General features: G+C 44.1%; 1 protein-coding gene across 1 annotated transcript in view; it reads left to right on the plus strand.

Moving 5' to 3' along the window:
• JAKMIP2 (janus kinase and microtubule interacting protein 2) overlaps positions 1–9,244 on the plus strand; it is a 40,789-nt gene extending 31,545 nt beyond the window's left edge. The window contains exons 21-22 of the mRNA XM_066197329.1: positions 585–657; positions 5,201–9,244. Coding sequence (XP_066053426.1) covers positions 585–635 — 51 coding nt within the window. The 3' untranslated portion in view covers positions 636–657; positions 5,201–9,244. The remainder of the gene's footprint in view (positions 1–584; positions 658–5,200) is intronic.
• Positions 9,245–19,601: the final 10,357 nt, after the last annotated feature.

Below are 19,601 nucleotides of genomic sequence, written 5' to 3' on the forward strand. Positions count from 1 at the left end.
CTTCTGAAGCACAGCGATGAACTTGGTTTTGAAAGTAGTGATCCAGTTCTCTCTGTCAGCTGCACCTGTTGGTGGTGGTCCACAGTCCTTTCTTTTCAGTTTCTGTCACTAGATACAGATTTTAACCTTAAAATGCTACACTACATCGTTAAACATGTAATGGTGACTGTTAGAGGTGTGTGTGTACGTACCTATAAGCTTATGTACATGTGTCCATATACATATTTATATATCCAGGCTATTTCTAGCATGGATTGCAGCCACTGCTTTTTAGCACGCTTAAAAATACTCTGCGTGCTATTTTTGATATCCAGCTTTATGACTTGTCAGCCCATGGGGTGCCATGATGTGACAGTTACACCTAAGGCTTTCAGTGTGGTGCCAATTGTAATCCATCACCAAAATTATTGGCATCTGTTTTCTAAGCCTGGAAGGTGGTGTGGTACTTAGAGATGTAATGAGGGAAATAACAGTGTTTTCTGAATGAATAAATGTTCTAACTGTTCTACAGAGTGCAAAAATAATTCTGATGCTTATAATGCCATTACCTTTCATTTTTACACAGTCTTATTTTTCTTCTGCAGTTTCTGTTTCTATTCTTGTTCTTCTCTCTTGCCTTTATTCTTTGGCCTTGATGTCAATGTGCCTCTTGGAAAGGTAAGACTGTTTTATTTATTTCCTCAAAGCTAGCACTTCTTGCACAGAGCGGAGGATCACATCCTTGTGTGTTCTTATGGATGTTTGGAGTCAGCGAATGCAGCAGGTTGTTGTCGATTTGTAATAGTTCACAGTAGGGGGTTGTTGTACTGCTGAGTTGCTGGTGATATTGTGCTATTCATAATTGTAAAAATGAAAGCTAACAAGGAATTTCACACCATCAAAAAGCCAAAGGAATTGCAGGGGAAAATCGGTGTTGATGTTTGCAAAGGGATGCAGATGGAAAACAGTTAAAATAACCTCAACTGTAAACACACTCTGAACTAACACTCAGGAAGGATTTTAAAACAGGTAGAGCTCTGTGTCCAGCAGCAAGAAAAATACAAAGAAGAGCAAGGAAGAATGATCAACTGCTGAGAAACAGGAAGGGAGAGACAGAGAAATGGAAGGATTTTTCTGGCTCAGGAATTGACACTGATAAAAGGAGATATTGGAGAGATCTAAAAAATTTGTCATAGAGTGGATGGACGGACAGACAGACAGCTTGCTATTATTCACTGTCTAACACAAACAATTACCATGTGATAAGCTTAAAGTATACAAAAATTTACAGTTAAGAATACAGGTTCTAAAGAGGTCTGTCACAGTATGCTTAACAGCTGAAAGTTCAGAGTTCAAAAAGTAATGTGAAGATGGGGAAATGAATCAGAGAACTATAATGGTCCCATTTTTCTCTCTGGCTAGCCACTTCCAGAACAAGGATGCTGGGCTAGGATAATTTTTCTTTTGATCCAGGATACAAAAGTAGAATACAGCCTAGAAAACATAATGTTAAAGTCTCAAGAGCCTGTAATGACAGAGCATAATTTTCTGATTTGGGGACAGACCCATACCATTAAATTTCTCATACTCTCTTGACTCTGGCTTCAGCTGTGTCAATGAATAATTCCTCTGCTTTGCATTTGAAACAAGCTGAGATACAGTTGTGTGAAAGATGTTCTGCCATACCCTTCCACTATTTGTACCAGCTCATCCTTTGTTTCCAGATACAATTCAAGATTTTGATTATAATTAAGTGGCAGGGGTCCAGTTTGGTGGGTTTCCCTTTTTCCTTTAAGGAAGAGCCCCTACTTTGTACTTCATTTCAGCTAGATTAAAGCTTTCATTTGCAGTTTTCTGCTGATGTAGAGACAACTCTCAGTATTGTCCACATCAGCTGGAATCCACTGCATCCTTGTTCGGCCAGACCTCAAAATGAATGTTTGCATGGGCTGAGGCAGCAATATACACGGAGGTTGACTTGAATGGGAAACAACCCATAGCGAGGAATTAGAAATGTGGACAGATCTGTGGTCACAGCTCTCGTAAACAACAGTCAATAATAATATCAAGTTGCTGCTGTTTAAAACATACTGCCTTGATCCAGTGATCATGAAACACATTAAGTTACCTGATTGTGTTCCTACTGCAGGATTTCTGAGAACCATGATACAGCATGGTATGGTTGTGAGGTGTTTTAAGTGATTGTGACTGGTGAAAGTTTGACTTAACAGTTTCTTGCTTATTCATAATGGAGAAAAAAAATCAGAAATTCTACTGAAGCAACCAAATTATAGACAGAATAATTTTAAGAAGCCAAGATTTTCACAGTACACAGTAATAGCAAATAACTTTATATGACTGTGTCTTTCGCTGTACCACAGAATCATGAATCCAGTCAGCCTAGAGGGAGATTCCAAATAGAAAAAAATTCTTGGATTTAAGGTGCACCTTGAAAAATCACAGGAAGTGATAGTGACATTTGCAAGAGCCTGTCTGCATGAATTTTTTCCATTTGCCTGTACTGTCGTCCTTTTTTCAGTTCCTATCACCACTAGAATAATTGTGCAGCATATGAGAAAAACTTGGGAAATAAAAGGTTCAGAGTTTTCTGTATATACAGTTTGCACCTACATTTTCCACCAGAGTGGGTATGGTGTTGTTTCTCTAGTGAGTATTTGCCTCTTCTAGTACAGCTACAGAATTGGTGAGAAGCTTTTATGTTCCAGTTTTACCAGTACCAATCTCCTAATATACCAATCTCCTTTTGCTGATAACATGTCCTTTTGGCCTAATTTGGTGTTAGGGAACTACTAATTTAGAGGGCAGGTGTTGTCTGGTTAGAAAAGCTAATGAGATGCTTAAGGTCAGAACTCTATATTTTTCCTAAGTTCTAGGAGGTTTGCTATTTTCCACCTGGAGTCATCGTGCCTCCGTGGGCTGTCGGGTCCTGTTCAGCTCTCGCTGTCCATTGAGCTGATGCGCACCTGGCTGTCGTGTTCCTTGAACAGGGCTAAGTCGAAACAGCATATACATTTCTGTGCTGTCTTAGGGGTGACACAGCCGTCCCAGCTGCACAGTTCACTGATGTCATTGCACGGGAATTTACGTGGGTCCTGTAGAGACTCTGTCAAGACTTCACTTCCCTCCCCACGCCCTTTCTCTCCCCACCCTCCACCTCCCATTCTGGCCCAACCTCCTTCAATGGGTTTTCCTCTTTGTTTTGCATAACATCTAAGGTTTAGCAGGTGTAAATCCTTTTGGGATCACTTGAGCCCAGGAAAGCTGCTCTAACTGCAATGCCAAGATGAGTTTCACTCATTGAATTCACTGTTGCTCCATAATGGCTGGTCCGTGGAGCACACAGGGGTCCAGTTCCCCACAGAGAGGATGAGAAGCATCAGCAGGAGCTGGAATGTGGTTTACAGCCCCAGAAAACCTGCTAGGCAGTTGTGGCACTCCTAGGACCATCCAGGAGATGAAGGATTTTTTTGCTTTTCCCATCCTGCTTTTGCATATTTGGCTTCATGAACATCAGGTAGGGATCAACAAGACAGATTACGGTGGGCTGAGTGACAGAGGAAGGAGCCACGACAGTGGTGGAGATACAGTGATTTAGAGAATCAACACTGACTATGAAAGTGGAAAAATCTTACGGGTGAGGTGTGTGTGGGGGATATATAAACTCAATGCTTTTCCAGAGGATCTGCACTGCTGTGAACTCCCTTGAACTGTAAAGACAGCTGCAGCAGGCCCAGCATCACAGCACGCATGATACCTGTAGAGTGTTTTACCAAGGCCAGTCACTCCACAGGTGCAAAGCATCAAGTCTTGTAGCAGTTCCTCAAAAACAAGGTAATGGTAAGCTCCTCATCCCCTGCCTTCACCCCTGTATTTTCCTCTGTGAGATCCTCTCCTCTCAGTACCTGAGGGGAAATCTCCAGACACAAGCAATTTGGGAATGGTGTTGGCAAGATGGAGAGGGATTTTAGCAAAGTCATATTTTCCAAGGCAGGAATACATGGAATTGAAGAGAATAACTAACACTGACTTGTGTTGCCTATTCACATTAAAAAACACCTGCCTACCCAGGTGATTTAATTCAGCAAAGGTGAGCATGGCATGGGGAGTGTGCCATCAGCGGTTCTTCTTATAACTATTGAGCTATATATATAGTCATATATATAATACGCCATATCTATTGCAAAATTGCTTTACTTCCACTGGATGCAAGTGAACTGTCTTAGCCTTATGAGGGACTTCAAACAGATCCCTGACAAAACAAACAAAAAGCCCAGCTCATCCTAGGGAGCCACTTAATGGTGAGAAGTCTTTGGTTATGTTGATGCCTTGGTGCAGTTTATCCTTTACCAATCTTTTACCCAGCAGAGAGAAACCCACAGTGTGGGTTTACAGATGATACTTTCTGGTTTCCTTCTTACCCACAGTGAACACAGGACTCACTGCCATACTGAAATGATAAAGGACAAGAATGTGCAAATAAAGGAACCCATGTGCAGCAGATACAGTATCCAGACCAGAAGCTCTCTAATCCCTCTTTATGTGGGATTTTCCTACCTGCATTTTCTCTTTGCTTGTGTACATATGTATTCACTTATTTGTGATCACATAAGGAAGTGTGGTCTGTGTGGATTTTGCACCCAGTAGTAAAATTCTTACTACGTAGGCTTGAATGCTGACATAAGAAAGACAAAATATGCCCTTTTTTTTCCTGGTGTCAAACCTGAGAAGAAAAGTTCTTTTCCATAGGTAGGGTAGGCTTTCTCAGAACAACAGCAGTTTCTGTTTGCCTCAGTGCTGCCTTAGCCAAAATTCCAGGCTTGCTTTGACACCCCAAGGATATTGCCTGCTGCCATGGCTCTTGTTATGGGTGAATTTCAGGCAGGTTTGGTTCAAGAGTCATTGAAACTTATGCATAGTACTCCTGTGAAGATGCCCGTGGGACCTTTTATCCACCACAGGGTTGCACTTTGTGGGGTTTAAATGGACAAGCTTAGCAAAATACACAGAATTCTCACAAATGCTTTTCATACAGACAAAACCAGTTTTACACTGATAGGTGTAAGAACTGACCTTTTCAGCTTCCTGACTGATAGATCGTATCTTAGCAAAGCTGGGATAGGTAGGTAGAGGAACTTACAAACTTACACCTTATCTGATACAGATGTTCTTTTTTTTTTTTTTTTTTTTTTTTTACTTTTAGAGTGCCGGACCACACAGATAAGTCCTTATAAAGGCAAATGCTTCCACCCCTTGATGAAGAGAATATTGTTTACACCTATTTTCAAAAGTATAAAAATGAACAACCTGTAGCCAAGACTGCAACCACCTTGTATTTTAAAGCCATCACTCAAAATTTGTTACCTGACAGTTCCAGTCTAAAGCTATGATATATGCTGCATCTAATGAAATCCCATATGTTGAAATTACAAAAGGGGAAGAAAAATAAACTGACAACCTACATCACCGAGGAACAACTTAAAGGGAAGGAACCACTTTCAGCTGATCAACTCAGTGTATCTTGAGCATGGAACCAAAGTTACAATGGAAAAATCTATTCCTGCTGTGCAGGGCAATCATTTTAATGTCACCCTGTCATCTGACAAATGGATCAAAGATGAACAGATGAGAGCAGGAGAAACTCGAGAGATGCTGACAACAGAGTGCTCGATTTGAAGTGTGTGGCTTTCTCGCTGCAGGGACTCCTGCTCTCCCCCTTTGGTTTTAACCTCAGGAACAAATGACAGCTGCAATGTGGAAGGAAGAAAGGAAAAAAGAAAGTCTGGGTTATTGCAGGATGGGCAGGACAGGTCACTATGTTTTGTGCTTGAGATCATAACACAGCACCACCTGCCTTGGCCAAGGAATGGAAGAAGAGGGTGTCTGGAATGGAAGAAGAAGAACAAGGAGTGTTTCCGGGGGAGTTGAAGCCTTATCTCTCTTCACCATCCCTCCATGAAGAACAGCCTATCTATTGTCAGATACTTTTCATACTCTTTAAAGACTGCCATTGAGATAACAATGACTGTACTTGGTTTCACTATAGAACAACCACTGAGGATCACTGAATTGGACCTACAGAGTAGCTTCTGAGAAAGAAATGTTGGAGGACAGGGCAGGGAGGAAAGCTAATCCCCTTATCCATGTGATGTGATTCACAAAGCATCAGCTTCCAACTGTTTTGTCACAGCTTGGAAAAAATGTTTTGGTTCTGCTTGTCACCTGACTTTGTCAGTTGGTTTCCTAATCAATGATACGTAGACCAAAAATGGGGAAAAACTTTGTGAACACAACCTTATTACAAATAAGAAATATTGCTAGTCTGTTTAGATTTTTCCACAGTTAAGAGTAACTAAGAGTAGTTCTCATTTCAAAGTATTACTTACCTCTGTAATCACAAAGCGTGGAACCTGGCTGTGGTGCCTCCCTGAGGTCATAGGTCCATGCACCCCAGTACTCTTTCAGAAACATCTCTGAGGAGCATAATGCCTGCAGCAATCACTGTGAGGGTCCTGTGCCGAGGGCAGCAGTGCAGACAGCTGCACCCACCCTCGCTTTCTCACTGATGGACTGACAGTGCACTTCTCAGTGCCTCTGGTTTCATTTCCCGGGGAATGGTGTCCGGCCTGTTCAGACTTTGGGTTCCAAGGCTCTGTCTTCTGCGATGGAGCCTTAATTTTAACTGGAAAGAATGGGTTTCTGTACTACAAACTAGAAAATTAAGGGCCAGAATACAGCTTGTGCATTACTTACACCTTCAAAGCAGGGATCACATGTACCGACATCTTACGCACATCAGAAGCTTTTAAAGTGTTTTTTCAAAGAACTTCTCCTTTGGTTGCCTGTTTACTTTTACAGATGAAGCATCTGAGGCAGAAAGCAGTGAGGTCACATGGCAGAGCAACTCAGCACATCGAAAGCAGTTCCTTAGCCATTGGAGGGAGGAAGTTCCTCTAGTACTGAGGATGCCTGCCCCTCACAGATACCTCTTTTTTTGGCCAGAATAGCTTTTAATCAGTAATGTCCATTTGTCCAACTGCATTGCAATTCTGGACTCAGTTTCTCCACAAGGACTGCTAACATCCTTACTTGTTGACTGCCCGGAGATAGTGCTAAGCCTTCCATCGAAGAGTAGATGTTATTAGCAAGTGATTTTTTTTTCCTGCTCCTTAAAATTAATTTAAATTATAGAATGACCACATCCTCCTGAAACACTGGTTCAGACGAAGGGTTTACTGAGTTGTGGCACCAAGCTGCTTGTATGTTTGCTGGTTCATTTTTTTAAGAAATATGCTTGTAGGTAGATATGTTATGTGACTGCAGGCACATTGCATGCTTTGTGTTCAAATTCCTTTTCCTTAGCGGAAGAGTCTGTGAGTAAGGTTGGCCCAAATGTACATGTGCTTTCCATGAGCTAGGAGTTCAGTCCTGAAGCTCTGGAGTTGGGCCCTGGAAGAGTGGTCCCACTCCTGTGACAGCTGGAGATCACTGAGAAGCTTAACAGGTTGTTAGCTACAACGAGGGGGCTTTCTCTCTGGTTTTCCTTCTTCCACCTCACTCTTTTCTCTGTTGCAGCATCAGATATTTTCACACCTTCAGGCTGCTTTCCTCAGTGTTCGGGCTGGCAGTTACAGTACTGAGTTCTTGCAGGAGAATGAGCAGCACTTGGTTAAGTACACAGTTTCACGACATACCTGACTGGTCTTGTAGCAGGCTTCATCATTTACACTCCCTGAGCCAGATCTTATTTAATTTCTCTTTTTTGTCTAATTTGCAGTCCCTTTCTCCTGTGTGTATATATATGCATGCAGGTACTGCATTCTCAAGGGCTCAGGGTGGGATGGGGGCCGGTAGTCTGATTGCAGCAGACCTGGGTCTGCAAACTTTTCAAAGATTGTTCTTCCCTCCAGGGAGCTGAACCAGCACTGCTTTACTCCCCTTGCAGTGTAGCACATGCCATGCCTAAAACACACTTGCTGATATGAGTTAATACGAACTTTCTGCTATCAGCTAGATCAAAATGAAATTAAAGTCTGTGTGTGTATATATATATATACACACATGTATCTATATGTATATGTACATATATATACATATATATGCATATACTTTCCTATTCCCTATTGTATATAGAAATAATTGCTATAGCTTATGAACGTATTACTTCAATCTAGGCATGGGGAACTGAATCAAGATTGTTTAGCTGCAACAGCTGGTACACTCATCCAGGTTTAGTTTCACATCTCATGGGCAATTGATTTTTTGATTCTTTTTTCTGGACCCATCTCTGTCCTTGGACTGTTAATCCTGGGCATTCTGCTGTTCCTGACGTTCATTGAAGCAAAGGATTGAGAATCCTCCTTCAGGTTAGTCACTGCAGCCAATCTCCCTTCCCCAAAACCAACAAGAAAAATAAAAAAGCAATTTACTGCAGCCTTTGAGAACAGCAGATACAGCCCTGGATCCCTCCCATGCATCCCTTTGAGGCTGTTCAGGAGTAGCAGCACTCCAGGCTATCCATCCCACCAAAGCAGGAGGTGAGTCACAGAAGGTAGTACAAATAAGCTTGACCACAATTTGACCTGCTGCTTTCTTTTTTTTTTCCAATGACCAAGTTGGGAGATTTTGAAGACTATTTTTTGAATTCAAGCACTTCAGATGAGGGCCTGGTTACGTAAGATGAACTCAGGCAGTTGGGGTTGCAGTAAGAAAATGGTACTTCTTGCAGTGTTAGCAGCCTGGCTCACAGCTCCATCCTCTCTTACTGATGAGCCTGGAGGACAGTGGAGAGGGGTTTTTTTAGGTGGTGTTCATCTTCCAACCCCCTACCATCATCTCAGTGGGAAACATCCTCTGAAACCCAAAGCTTTCAGTTCTGTGGCATCCCACGAGGACTGCCCGGGCCAGGCTTTCCTGACATGAGCAGGACTAAGAGAACAAACACACAGCTGCTGGTGATCCAAAGGGTTTTCTCTTCTTCCCCTTCCCTCTCTCACATCAGCACCTCTGTGGTTTTATATATGCGTTTTGTTCCAGATTTTTTTGGTGTCTATTCCAGAAAAAAACTGTAAATTACTTGGCAGAATGACCCTTTGATAAACACTGGACATGTATCTGTACTATATGTATTAATGTGTAGGAGAGAATCCTTATTGTATGTAAAGTTTTATGAATGGTTATTTTTTAATTTATGTATTTAATATAGGATTCAATGACCTCTGGTGTTTTAGTTTGTATAAAAAAATAAAACAGCAGCTTTTTTTTTTAAAAAAATACCACTTTACATTCACGGCGAGATTCAGCATATCCGGAGTCTGTTCAGAGGAATCGCGTTCAAGCTGAGCCTCGGAAGGACACGCTGGGCCGCGGGGGGCCCTGACACAGCAAGCGATGGGGGTTACTCTGGGGTGGGGAATACATCGATTAAAGAGTGAGCGAGGTCCTGGAGCGACCACTAGGAAAAGGGAGGGCGGGGAGCGATCCCAGCGGGGGCCAGGGGTTAATTTCTTTCTGTTTGCCAGGCCTGTGCAGAGACCAAAACCCAAGAGCAAGCCGCTGCCTTTCTGGAGTCCGAGCCGCACGGTCTGGGAGCTCTTGAAGGCTCTTGCCGCAGTTTGAAATACAAAAACCGCCGCTGGCTGCCTGCGGCTGGGCCCCCGGCTGAGGCGAGGCCGGAGCTGAGGCGGGGCCGGGGAGGGGCGGGGCCGGGGAGGGGCGGGGCCGGGGCTGAGGCGGGGCCGGGGCTGAGGCGGGGCCGGGCCGGGGCGGGGCCGAGGCCGGGGCGGGGCCGAGACTGAGGCGGGGCCAGGGCTGGGGCGGGGCCTGGGCGGGGCGGGGCCGAGACTGAGGCGGGGCCAGGGCTGAGGCGGGGCCGGGGCGGGGCCTGGGCGGGGCGGGGCCGCTCTCGGCCCGTGCCGCCAGGGGGCAGCGCGGGGCCGCCGGGCCGGGCGCGGGAAGAGCGGCTTGGCAATGTCTGGGGGGAAGCGCAGGGAAGTGGCCGCAGCCCTTGGAAGCGGCCGCAGCCCTTGGAAGTGGCCGGAGCCCTTGGAAGCGGCCGTAACTCCAGAGCCGTAACGGCGGTGACCGGCTGTAGGGCCACGGCCGGCTCCCGCTTCTGTTTTCTGCGCCGCACCTTTGGCCCTTGGCAGGCTCAGACTCTGCAATCACCTCCCTCTCGATCAAATCTTTGCAATTTCTCTGCCTAAAATGAATTTTAAATTATAGAATACTTTCATTTTGAGGAGTGGGTCATTAGTACACAGCGGCACTTCATGGCGGTGGATGTCACAGAGACAAAATGCTCGGTACCTCCAGTCCAAGGCCGCAGGGAGCTGGGTGCGCTGCCAAACAGCCCTTTGGGAAGAAAATGGTCAAGAAAATCTTATAAAGTAAATGAAAGGCATATCTGGAAGTGCAAACTTGTAGCTAGGTATTTATACCTGTCTCATCCTTTTTGCACTCAAGAAATCTAAGCTCAAGAATTTCAGATTGTTACAGAATAGCCCAGCACATTAATGTATTCTTTACTAAAATAACCCCAAACACTATCTTTCCCAAGATCCAGTCCCCAAGAACTGCAGTTCATTTAAAGTGCTCTTAGAAGACTAAAACACATTAAATGGGTCCAAAACACAGAAATTTGGATCTAGATTTAGTTCAAACATGTTCATTTCCCCTGCAAAATAATCTTCAAATAATGACTGAAGCAAAGAACTTGAGCCAAGCAGTCTTGTTTCCTTTGACTGGAAAAAAATGGAAGGAGCATTAATTATTAAAATACACTAATTTAGAATTAAAGATATCAGATACAAAATATAAAATAGATGTTTGCTGCAGGGCCTGTGGGATGAGCTCAGCTCAGAAGGACTTTGTGGATCCTCTCTGGACAAGGCTGTGGGGTGCAGATCATTTGTTTGCCTGTACAAACATCCTTCACACCAAATGACGTGCAACACAGCAGTTCAATAGTCGCTCAGTGACCAGAGTAGGAGGCATTCACTTTTCTAAAAATCTCTAATAAAACTAGAAATGTATTTCAGGGAAACTGCTGGTAATGGGAATTGGATCAGTAGAGGTGTAGAAAAGCTGCTGCGTGAACTCCCAGCCTGAACGCCCGCTGGAGTAAAACAGGAGTACTTTGTTGATGGAATGAAGAGACAGTGCAAGAAAACCTGCATCATGCTTCATCACAGATGCAGCTCAGAATGGTAAGCCTAGGTATCATAACATCTGTTATGTCTGATTTTGCCATCTCCTGTGTACACGTTGAAGCATGGCCATCCAAGGGAGCCTTTTTTTGACAATAACAAGAACTCTTCACCAGATTTTGGGTCCAGAATGCTCTGGGTGTTTCTCTGGGACAGCTGCAAGGTATCTTCAGCTACAAGACAATAAAAGGATGGGACAATGCAAGGGAGTTGCAGACTGTCCTGGGACTAGCCACGGGCGTGCCTGGTGTGAGTCTGTCCGTGGCACATGACAGCCTATCAACCTGCCCCAGGCAGGGTGTGTGGTTGCAGCTGTGTGGGCCATCCTTGAGCATCTTAATTTTGTCTGGTGTTTTATCATAAATTACTTTGGCAAGTGAGGGACTAAGCCCTGTCCCAGACTATGCTTCTGCCAGGGCAGGCAAGGTAAGTGCTCGTGGCTGGGGTGAAGCCTGGCTATACATTAGAAGGTCTCTGGGTTGTTTCTGTAGCCCCTTTGGATGGCAACAGTTTTCCATTCTTTGGGATACTGTCTGAACATAGTAAAAGCCCTAATAACTGGCAGTGTGCCATCTGGTTTGTGTTAAGGGGGGTGGGTGTCTGAACATGGCCAAAATATACATTTCAAAGCCCTGTTCCTGCCTGGGCAGAGATGCATCCCATACTTTGTGCTACACTGACAAGAGGCCATTGTGCTACATCTGCTCCAGTGCCTGGACAGCAAGTGACAGCCATGCACAAGCTGCTTTGCACAACAAAGAAAATCCTGTGAAAACCATTTTAGAAGCCTGAAACAGGACTGAGACTAGAGATATAATGATTTCAGTGTGTAGAACAGATGGAGACTTTAGAGCATGGAGCCACTAATCTATGGATTACAGACTCCCTAATTATAGACTAACATTCACCATTTATGAGAGGCACTTCTGCCAAGGGAGGGATCTTGCAGGTCAGTGCTCAACAACTGAATGCCATTTTAGGGATAACTAGGGAAAGCATGGAGATTGGAAAAATGTCACTGTACCACTGTCTTGCTCATTTGTATCTTCAAACGCTGCATGGAGTTCTGCACCACTGCAGATCTTGAAACTGGGACAGCTCTGGTGGGCTTGATGTGCACTCCAAGGCAGGACCCCAGCTGCGTGAAACAGGCTCGTCCACACCAGGTACTCCCTTGGGGATGGATTGGCTGTCAGCAAGTCACATTTCTCAATATAAAGAGGGAGCCTCCAAGAACTGGTAACAAATCTTCAGCATCTCCAAATGCAGACCTCAGCATTGACCATAATACTAATCCCAGTATGGTCCCATCTTACTGAGTTCTGGCCTTGGAGCAGATGGAAACACTATTCCTACTCCTTTGTGCCTAATTTTTTCCCAGTCAGTTATATAACAAACCATATAGTGAGATGTACAGGAGCACACAAAACTAGCAGTGCCCTCATCTGATATCTTTGAGCCCCGGGACACAAGAACTAAAAGCAATCAGCAACCACGCAGGTGACCCCATTGTCAGGGGCCCTCTATATACAACCCAAACAAGGGTCATCTATAAACTAAGGTCAACAACCCTTTTATTCCAGATCCCTAACCCTAAGAATGCTAATCCACACTGTCAGCCTGAGCCTGTCCCTGTGTCATTTGCTGTATCCAGACCCAGCTACATGGTAATGACTGGGAGAGAAAACAGCTTGGGCATCGATGAACCTGGAGTGCCTGAGCTAGAGCCAGCAGGGCTTTGAATCCAGAGCCCGAACTAAGACCCTGTCACCAACCCTGCTTCCTGTCATAGCTAAATTAATGATAACTTTTTGTTCTACTTCTGGCTTTATACTACACCAACCTTCCTTGTAAATGCAGAAATTAACCTAATGCTATAAATTGCCCAAATTCCCCAACTGCCTCAGACACATGAAAAATACCCATATTTGAGCCACTTATGAGACAATCAGAGAAACAAACCCCCTCAGTAAAGTTTTGAGTCCCCAGGCAAGCGAGACAAACTCTTTCATGTGCTGGAATATCAGTTGCTGACTCTCAAGTGTTTTAAATGCTTTGGTCTTGAGCAGATAATTTCCTTTAATAAAAAACTAAAAACGTAAGTAATAGGTGATGTGATAAAAGTGATAAAAACATAGCAAGGATCATCTCCAGCAAGATCCTTCTGCAGTAAGGATCAGTGACTCATTAATTCTGATTTCTTTACAACAGCCATAGTTATGTGTGGTCAGAGATTTGAATGGAACTGGAAGTCTTTTATTTGTACATTCTTTGTATGTTTTCAACCATCCCAGAAGCTAAGTCATGTTAACGTGACACAAAACGTACTTTACAAAACAAGATTATTGTTCTGCTTTGCATGGTCCAGGGGCAACATAATGAGCTTCACTTCCTGGAGACAGATAAAGGAGGTCTGAGACCTGGCAGAAAACAACATATTTCAGCAGCAGTTTCCAAGTTAGTGATCTGAACTCTTGCCCAGGCATGCAGAGAATACAAGTGGATGTTTTTTAGGATTAATGGAGAGACTGCACTGAAAAAGAAGGTAGGAAAATGGCAGATTTGGAAACGCTCAGCACACAGGAAAATAAGTCTGTTTTCATTAGTCATCCAAAATAGATTTTTATGAATGGAAGCCAAGGAAATCCTTCAGGATCATTCTGACAAGTAGCACTGGGTGCAGTTATATTTTAGGTCCTGAGTTTGCAAGCTGTGATACTCTCCCTAATTTAAATCCAGAGAAATATTCTAATCTACAAAAATATCATTAGTCATCAGTGTAGAATGTGTGAAACGGTTTTGCAGGATGAGAACCTGTCATGGTTTAACCCCAGCCAGCAACAAAGTACAACACAGCTGCTTGCTCACTTCTCCACCAGCAGGACTGGGAAGAGAATCAGAAAGGTAAAAGACAGAGAACTCATGGGTTGAGATAAAGACACTGCACACACGTGCAAAACAAACCAAGGAATGAATTCACCGTTTCCCAACGGCAGGCAGGTGCTTAGCCACCTCCAGCAGAGTGGTGCCCCAGCCCACGCAATGGTTACTCGGGAAGACAAATACCATCTTTCCAAATGTCCCGCCTTCCTCCTCCTTCTTCCCCCCCATGTTAGATACTGAGCATGACCTCATCTAGTATGGAATATCCCTTTGGTCAGTTCAGGTCACCTGTCCTGCCGGAGTCTCCTCCCAGCCTCCCATGGAACCCCAACTTCCTTGCCGTTGTGGCCATACAAAAAGCAGAAAAGGCTTTAGCTCTGTGTAAGCCCTGTTCAGCAACAACAAAACTGTTTTTATATTATCAACTGTGTTCAGCACAAATCCAAAACATAGCCCGGTACTAGCCACTGTGAAGAAAATTACCCCAGCTGAAACCAGCACAGAACCACACCATCTTAGAACTACAGTAATTCTTTCCTTGCCATGTTCCCACCAAGGCTTCCCCAGCTGCAGATCCCTCACCGATGCCTGCACTGTCCCCAGCACTCGACTTTGGGTTGTTCCCTAACTGCCGTTGTTGTTAGAGCTCTGCCAGGAAAATCTGAACCTCTCTGGTCCTTCACTTACTGTTGTGGAAAGTGCTAGTAATACTCCAAAGAAAAACGTGAATGCATTAGAAACTATTACTAAGCAAGTTTCAAACAAAGTAAAGTACAGAAAAATTACAGAAAAGGTACACACTCCTTAACAGGATTAATGCATAACATATTACATGTCTGTAAGACAAGCCAGAGGAGAGCAGTGGGCAGCTGTGTGAGCTGGAGGTCAGACCCCCTGTGGCATTAGGAGTTCCAGAGGGGTGATGCTGGGAAAGCCCTCTTTGTAAACCTCTTCATCCAGAACCAGCACATACTCTCAAACCAGATTCTTGGTTTTGAATACAGATAGAAAGCATTGGTGCTAAACTTCCTCTGTCACTTCCAAGAATTAAGAAGAGGTAAAAACAGCAAAACCAACCAAGTATTATAGTAAAAACCTACAGAAGTTTGGGCTTCTTTGTATATAAAACAGACAACTTTTAAAGGGGCCAGTTCCCCCAAGATCCTTCTTTAAGCCGCAGGTAAGCCGGCCAGTAGTCAAAATTGCTTAACTGATAGGGGCTGTGAAAAGAATTCAAGCATTCCAGCTTGGCAGAAAAGACAAGCCTCTCTTTTTACATTCTCAGCACAGAAACTTCCAGAGTTTACTGTGGTATCTGTTACTTGGATTTTTATCAGCTAGCCTAGTCACTGAATGAAGGATCTGAATATTCTGAGGGACAGCCACTTAGTCTAAACCTGTGAGAAGAAACCATGAATATGGTACCTAACACTGTTCAACCTGCACCTAACCTGCACAAATGTGTGGGTGCCACACACAGGTCCTCACTTCTGTATCAATGCTTACATCAAAAATTACAGACAGGTAAATCACTAACAGTGAATCAGAAAGGCCACAAGGCAAAAGTAACCTGCCATGTTCTTAGCCATGTTCTACCCAGTGAAACCTCTTATTCCATAGCAATGGAACAAGTGCAGGGAAAGTGAGAAAGATTTTAGCTTCACAGAATGTGAGTGGTTCATTTGGCAGTTATGGGTCTCAAATTATATGTTTTATGGATGCATGAAAGCTGCATTGCAGGTAAGACATTAGCACGTCTGGCTTGCAGACTGAGTTCAGTCTCAGGCATTCAAAGCTTATCATAACAGATGCAACATTCATATGCTTTCATAGGGAAATGACTAACAAACTGCCTTGCACAATTTCCCAATCCAATATACCTTACTGTGTTTTGAAAGTTCACAGCAATTGATGCTGATAACCCACCCATGCTCTGGAAAGGACCAACAACAAAAAGCTGCAATTTCACCTTGGGTTCCAGCATCTCCATCAAGAAAGCATCTGGCTCTCTATCTGTTCACTGTCTCTCTCTTTGGTCTTTATTTTTTCATACTTAGTAAAATTCATAAAGCAGTGATACTCAGCACAATGGAATTTTGTGGTGCACAATTCCCTATTAGACAGCCTGCAGTCTGATGAGTCATCTCAGCTCTTTCCACCACTGTCTGCCCGAGGTGTGGCACTCATCGTCCACTGGTTTAGAAGTAAAAAGCAGCTGAGATGAAAGAACCAAGCCAGAACTTAGGAAAAGCAAGGAGCAAAGGTGGGTATAAGCATACAGACAAAACCTTGATTTTAATTTAATGTCTGTGCAACACAGTAATCCCATAAAGTAAGGTGAGGATTTCCCTGGGAAGCAGCAATGAGGGGTGGTCTGAAACTGGCACAACCTGCCCTTCTCAAGCTTTGGGTCTGTCACAGGCTGACACTGGCCTTGATGTAGCAGGCTTTGTTTGGGATAAAGTTCCCCTTTTCCATGTGATTTCTTCCGGGTATATTTGATGCAGCTGAGATTGGGTTCTGGCCTTCAGACAGAGTCTTGGGTTTCATATGAGCAGCTGAAAAAGAGCTGAGGGAACAACCAATTCCAAGACTGCTTGCAAAAGAGTGGTCTTACAAAGGAGTGGAGGGCAGGCTGTGGTGATGGATTTGGGTGGTGGATTTTGGTAGCACAGAAGCGTTTTTCTTCTAGCCCCTGAAAAAGGAGGACTGTAAGCTGTGCTCACTTTTCCCTAGGACATACTGAGCAACATAGATGGAAATTATCTATTTTTACCTATTTTAACATCCGTGTGGAAGAGGTAGCTCACCAGTCCTTAATGGTAGCACAACTTAACAGTGATTTCAAAGGAGAATTTGGTGGGACAGTGAATACAGACTGAACACAATTTTTAACATAACTAGATCAGCTGGAGTTATGAAAATTAAGTGAAAAATTAAGAAGTAGTCCCAGCCATGGCAAGCAGAGGTTCTAGCTCCTCCATGGCATCAGTCACTCCAGTTTACAGAATATGGTTTTCCTCCAAAGCAGCAGCAAATGGACTGACAGGCAAGCAGTCCAGGGTCTTCAGTCACTGCCTGGTTCCTGCAGTACTTAGCATTCTTCCGTGCATTATACCAGGGTGTGCAGGGCCATGACAAAAAATGCACAAATGGCAGCTCTGCTTCCTTTATCAACCTGGCCAAAGTATGTTTGACTGCTTGCTTCCTCACAGTCACAAGGATCCATAAAAACAAACAAGCAAACATAGTACCTTTAAATCCACTGTAATTCTATTCTGCTGACATCTAATTACTCATTACAGACTTGTAATCACTGGCACATAATCACTAATTATCTCTAGATACACCACCTGTTTTTGCATCAGTGTGCTCCCCTGAAGCCACTGCTTGAAGGACAGAGAGGTTGAAGGTAAGGACACTTTAGGTCTGCAATGGTTGATTAGGTCAAGTGCAACACCATGGAAACAAGGAAATCTCATCTTAGTCCTCCAAGTCATTTCTGGGAATAAAAGCAGGCACAGAAGAGAGTAGCTGGTGATCCCTAAGATAAGCTGGAATGAGAGGGAGTCACAACAGATTTGCTTGGAAGCAAGTCAGCATTGCCATCACAACAGAGGCCAGACACAGAGTGAGACCAGCCAAGCCAGGCTTCACAGCATAGGGAAGATGCTGGATGATGCCACACAAGTAGCAGGGAACAAACAGGACTAGGTGGAAAGAGACTGATTTTGAGAGGCAGAACATGAACTGAAGGGAAGTGGGCTGACTGCTCTTGAAGTGAATCTTGGGGCACACATCTGGCAGAATATTCTGGGCTACAAACTTAAACAGAACGCATGTTTTCTTACATAAATCCATCTCATCCAGGCCCTAACGGTCCACACCGAGCCACACAGCTGTTACAGAGGCTAAAATCTCACCATTCCTGAAACTGTGATCCTGAAGGTACCCACTGACATGCAAACAGCAGAAGATGTCTGCAAGTTTACTTGGCTGTTCCTAGGAATCTGCAGTTGCATTTCTGGGTTGGTCCATCTTCACATAAGGTGGTTGGCGCTCACCTGATGTGCAGAACCTCCAGGGTCACCATCCGTTCCTCCTTGTTAGTTCAGGTGGGTCCAGCAGACTCTAGCCAGGTTGGAATATTTGAGGTTTCATACTGATGCCCAGATCTCTTCTTCTGACCCTCCCCTGAAAACATTATTTATCTCTGGTGCCTTTTGTCCCCAACAACTTCATAACTGAGTGACTCAGTTTGCATCTGACTGCAAGGCCTGCAGTGCCATGGGAGTCCTTCAACACTGAGAACATTAGCAATCCTTCCTTGGAGGACCTGGTGAGGGAGAAGGAGAGTCCAGATTACCCACAGAAAAAATTTCGGAACTCTTTTTCCACAACTACTATTTCTTAACATTTTGACTAGCAGCTCATTTCTGGAGGAAAAAAATACCCCATGTATTCAAATACTGGAATTTTCCATGGGGTTTTGCTCAGCACTAAACAAATCTGGGAGCAAAAAGCATTACTGCATTTCAGAAATATTCTTGGAATAACCCAGCACAGAAGATTATAACTTCCAGCTGCTTATCAGATTTGTGGTCTCTGTTAGTATGACAGACTGACAGCATGCTGAAGTCAGGCTGTGTGTGTTGCTTGAAATTACTCCCTCCAACAATACAATAGCATTCTGCAGTAGAAATTACCACACTACTAACCTACTCTCCCTGTGGTTTTGGCATGAAATACTGAACAAGCTTTTGACAGAATCAAATGCTTTGCCTTTCTGACTCTGCAGTGGTTTGGCTTTGGTAAAGGATCTCACTAAGGACAACACCCTGCGTGCAGCAGTTCTGCGGGGACTGATATGCAGAGCAGCCTGGAGGATCACAAAGGTCTGTCTCATCTTCTAACATGCCAGTGTCTGAAAGTTTAGAAACTGGAGTGCAGTGATGGAGGCATCAGCCACTGGCCCTCCCCAGCTGATTGAGATACCAGGTTCATCAGTCACCTGCCCCTCATAAACTTGCCATTTCTGGGTGAACAAAGGAGCCCACCCATCTCTGACCTCTGCTTCTACATGTAAGTGGGACAATCAGATTCTCTTGGCTCATTCACTGCTTCTTTTGCATTTGTACTTAGCCTGACTTTCCCTGAGGCACGTGAAAGGCAGTGCCGGGGGCTGTCCTGACGTTGCTGCAAGAATGATAGTAGAGCAACCCTGTTTATCTGGCAGCCTCCAGAAACAGGACATGCTTGTAAATCATGACTGCAGAGTATGAGAAGGCAGCTCTAACTTTGCATGGAACAAGACAACTAGGACTTATTTCACCATTGCAACTTATCATGCATGTAATAAAGGGATGCAGTTTTATCAAATCCTGTAGGAATCAGAAGAAATCAGTGTTAACCTGCTACTGCCACTGTACTGCTGCTTCTCCAGCTGAACCCACAGACCTTAGCAGAAAACAAGCTACGAAAGCTTATGTGCATTTATCCTGCTCATAACATTAT

Source organism: Chamaea fasciata, unplaced genomic scaffold (genome assembly GCF_029207755.1).
Source record: "Chamaea fasciata isolate MVZ Bird 193981 ecotype frontalis unplaced genomic scaffold, bChaFas1.0.hap1 SCAF_15, whole genome shotgun sequence".
In the NCBI taxonomy this organism is placed as follows: Eukaryota; Metazoa; Chordata; class Aves; order Passeriformes; family Sylviidae; genus Chamaea; species Chamaea fasciata.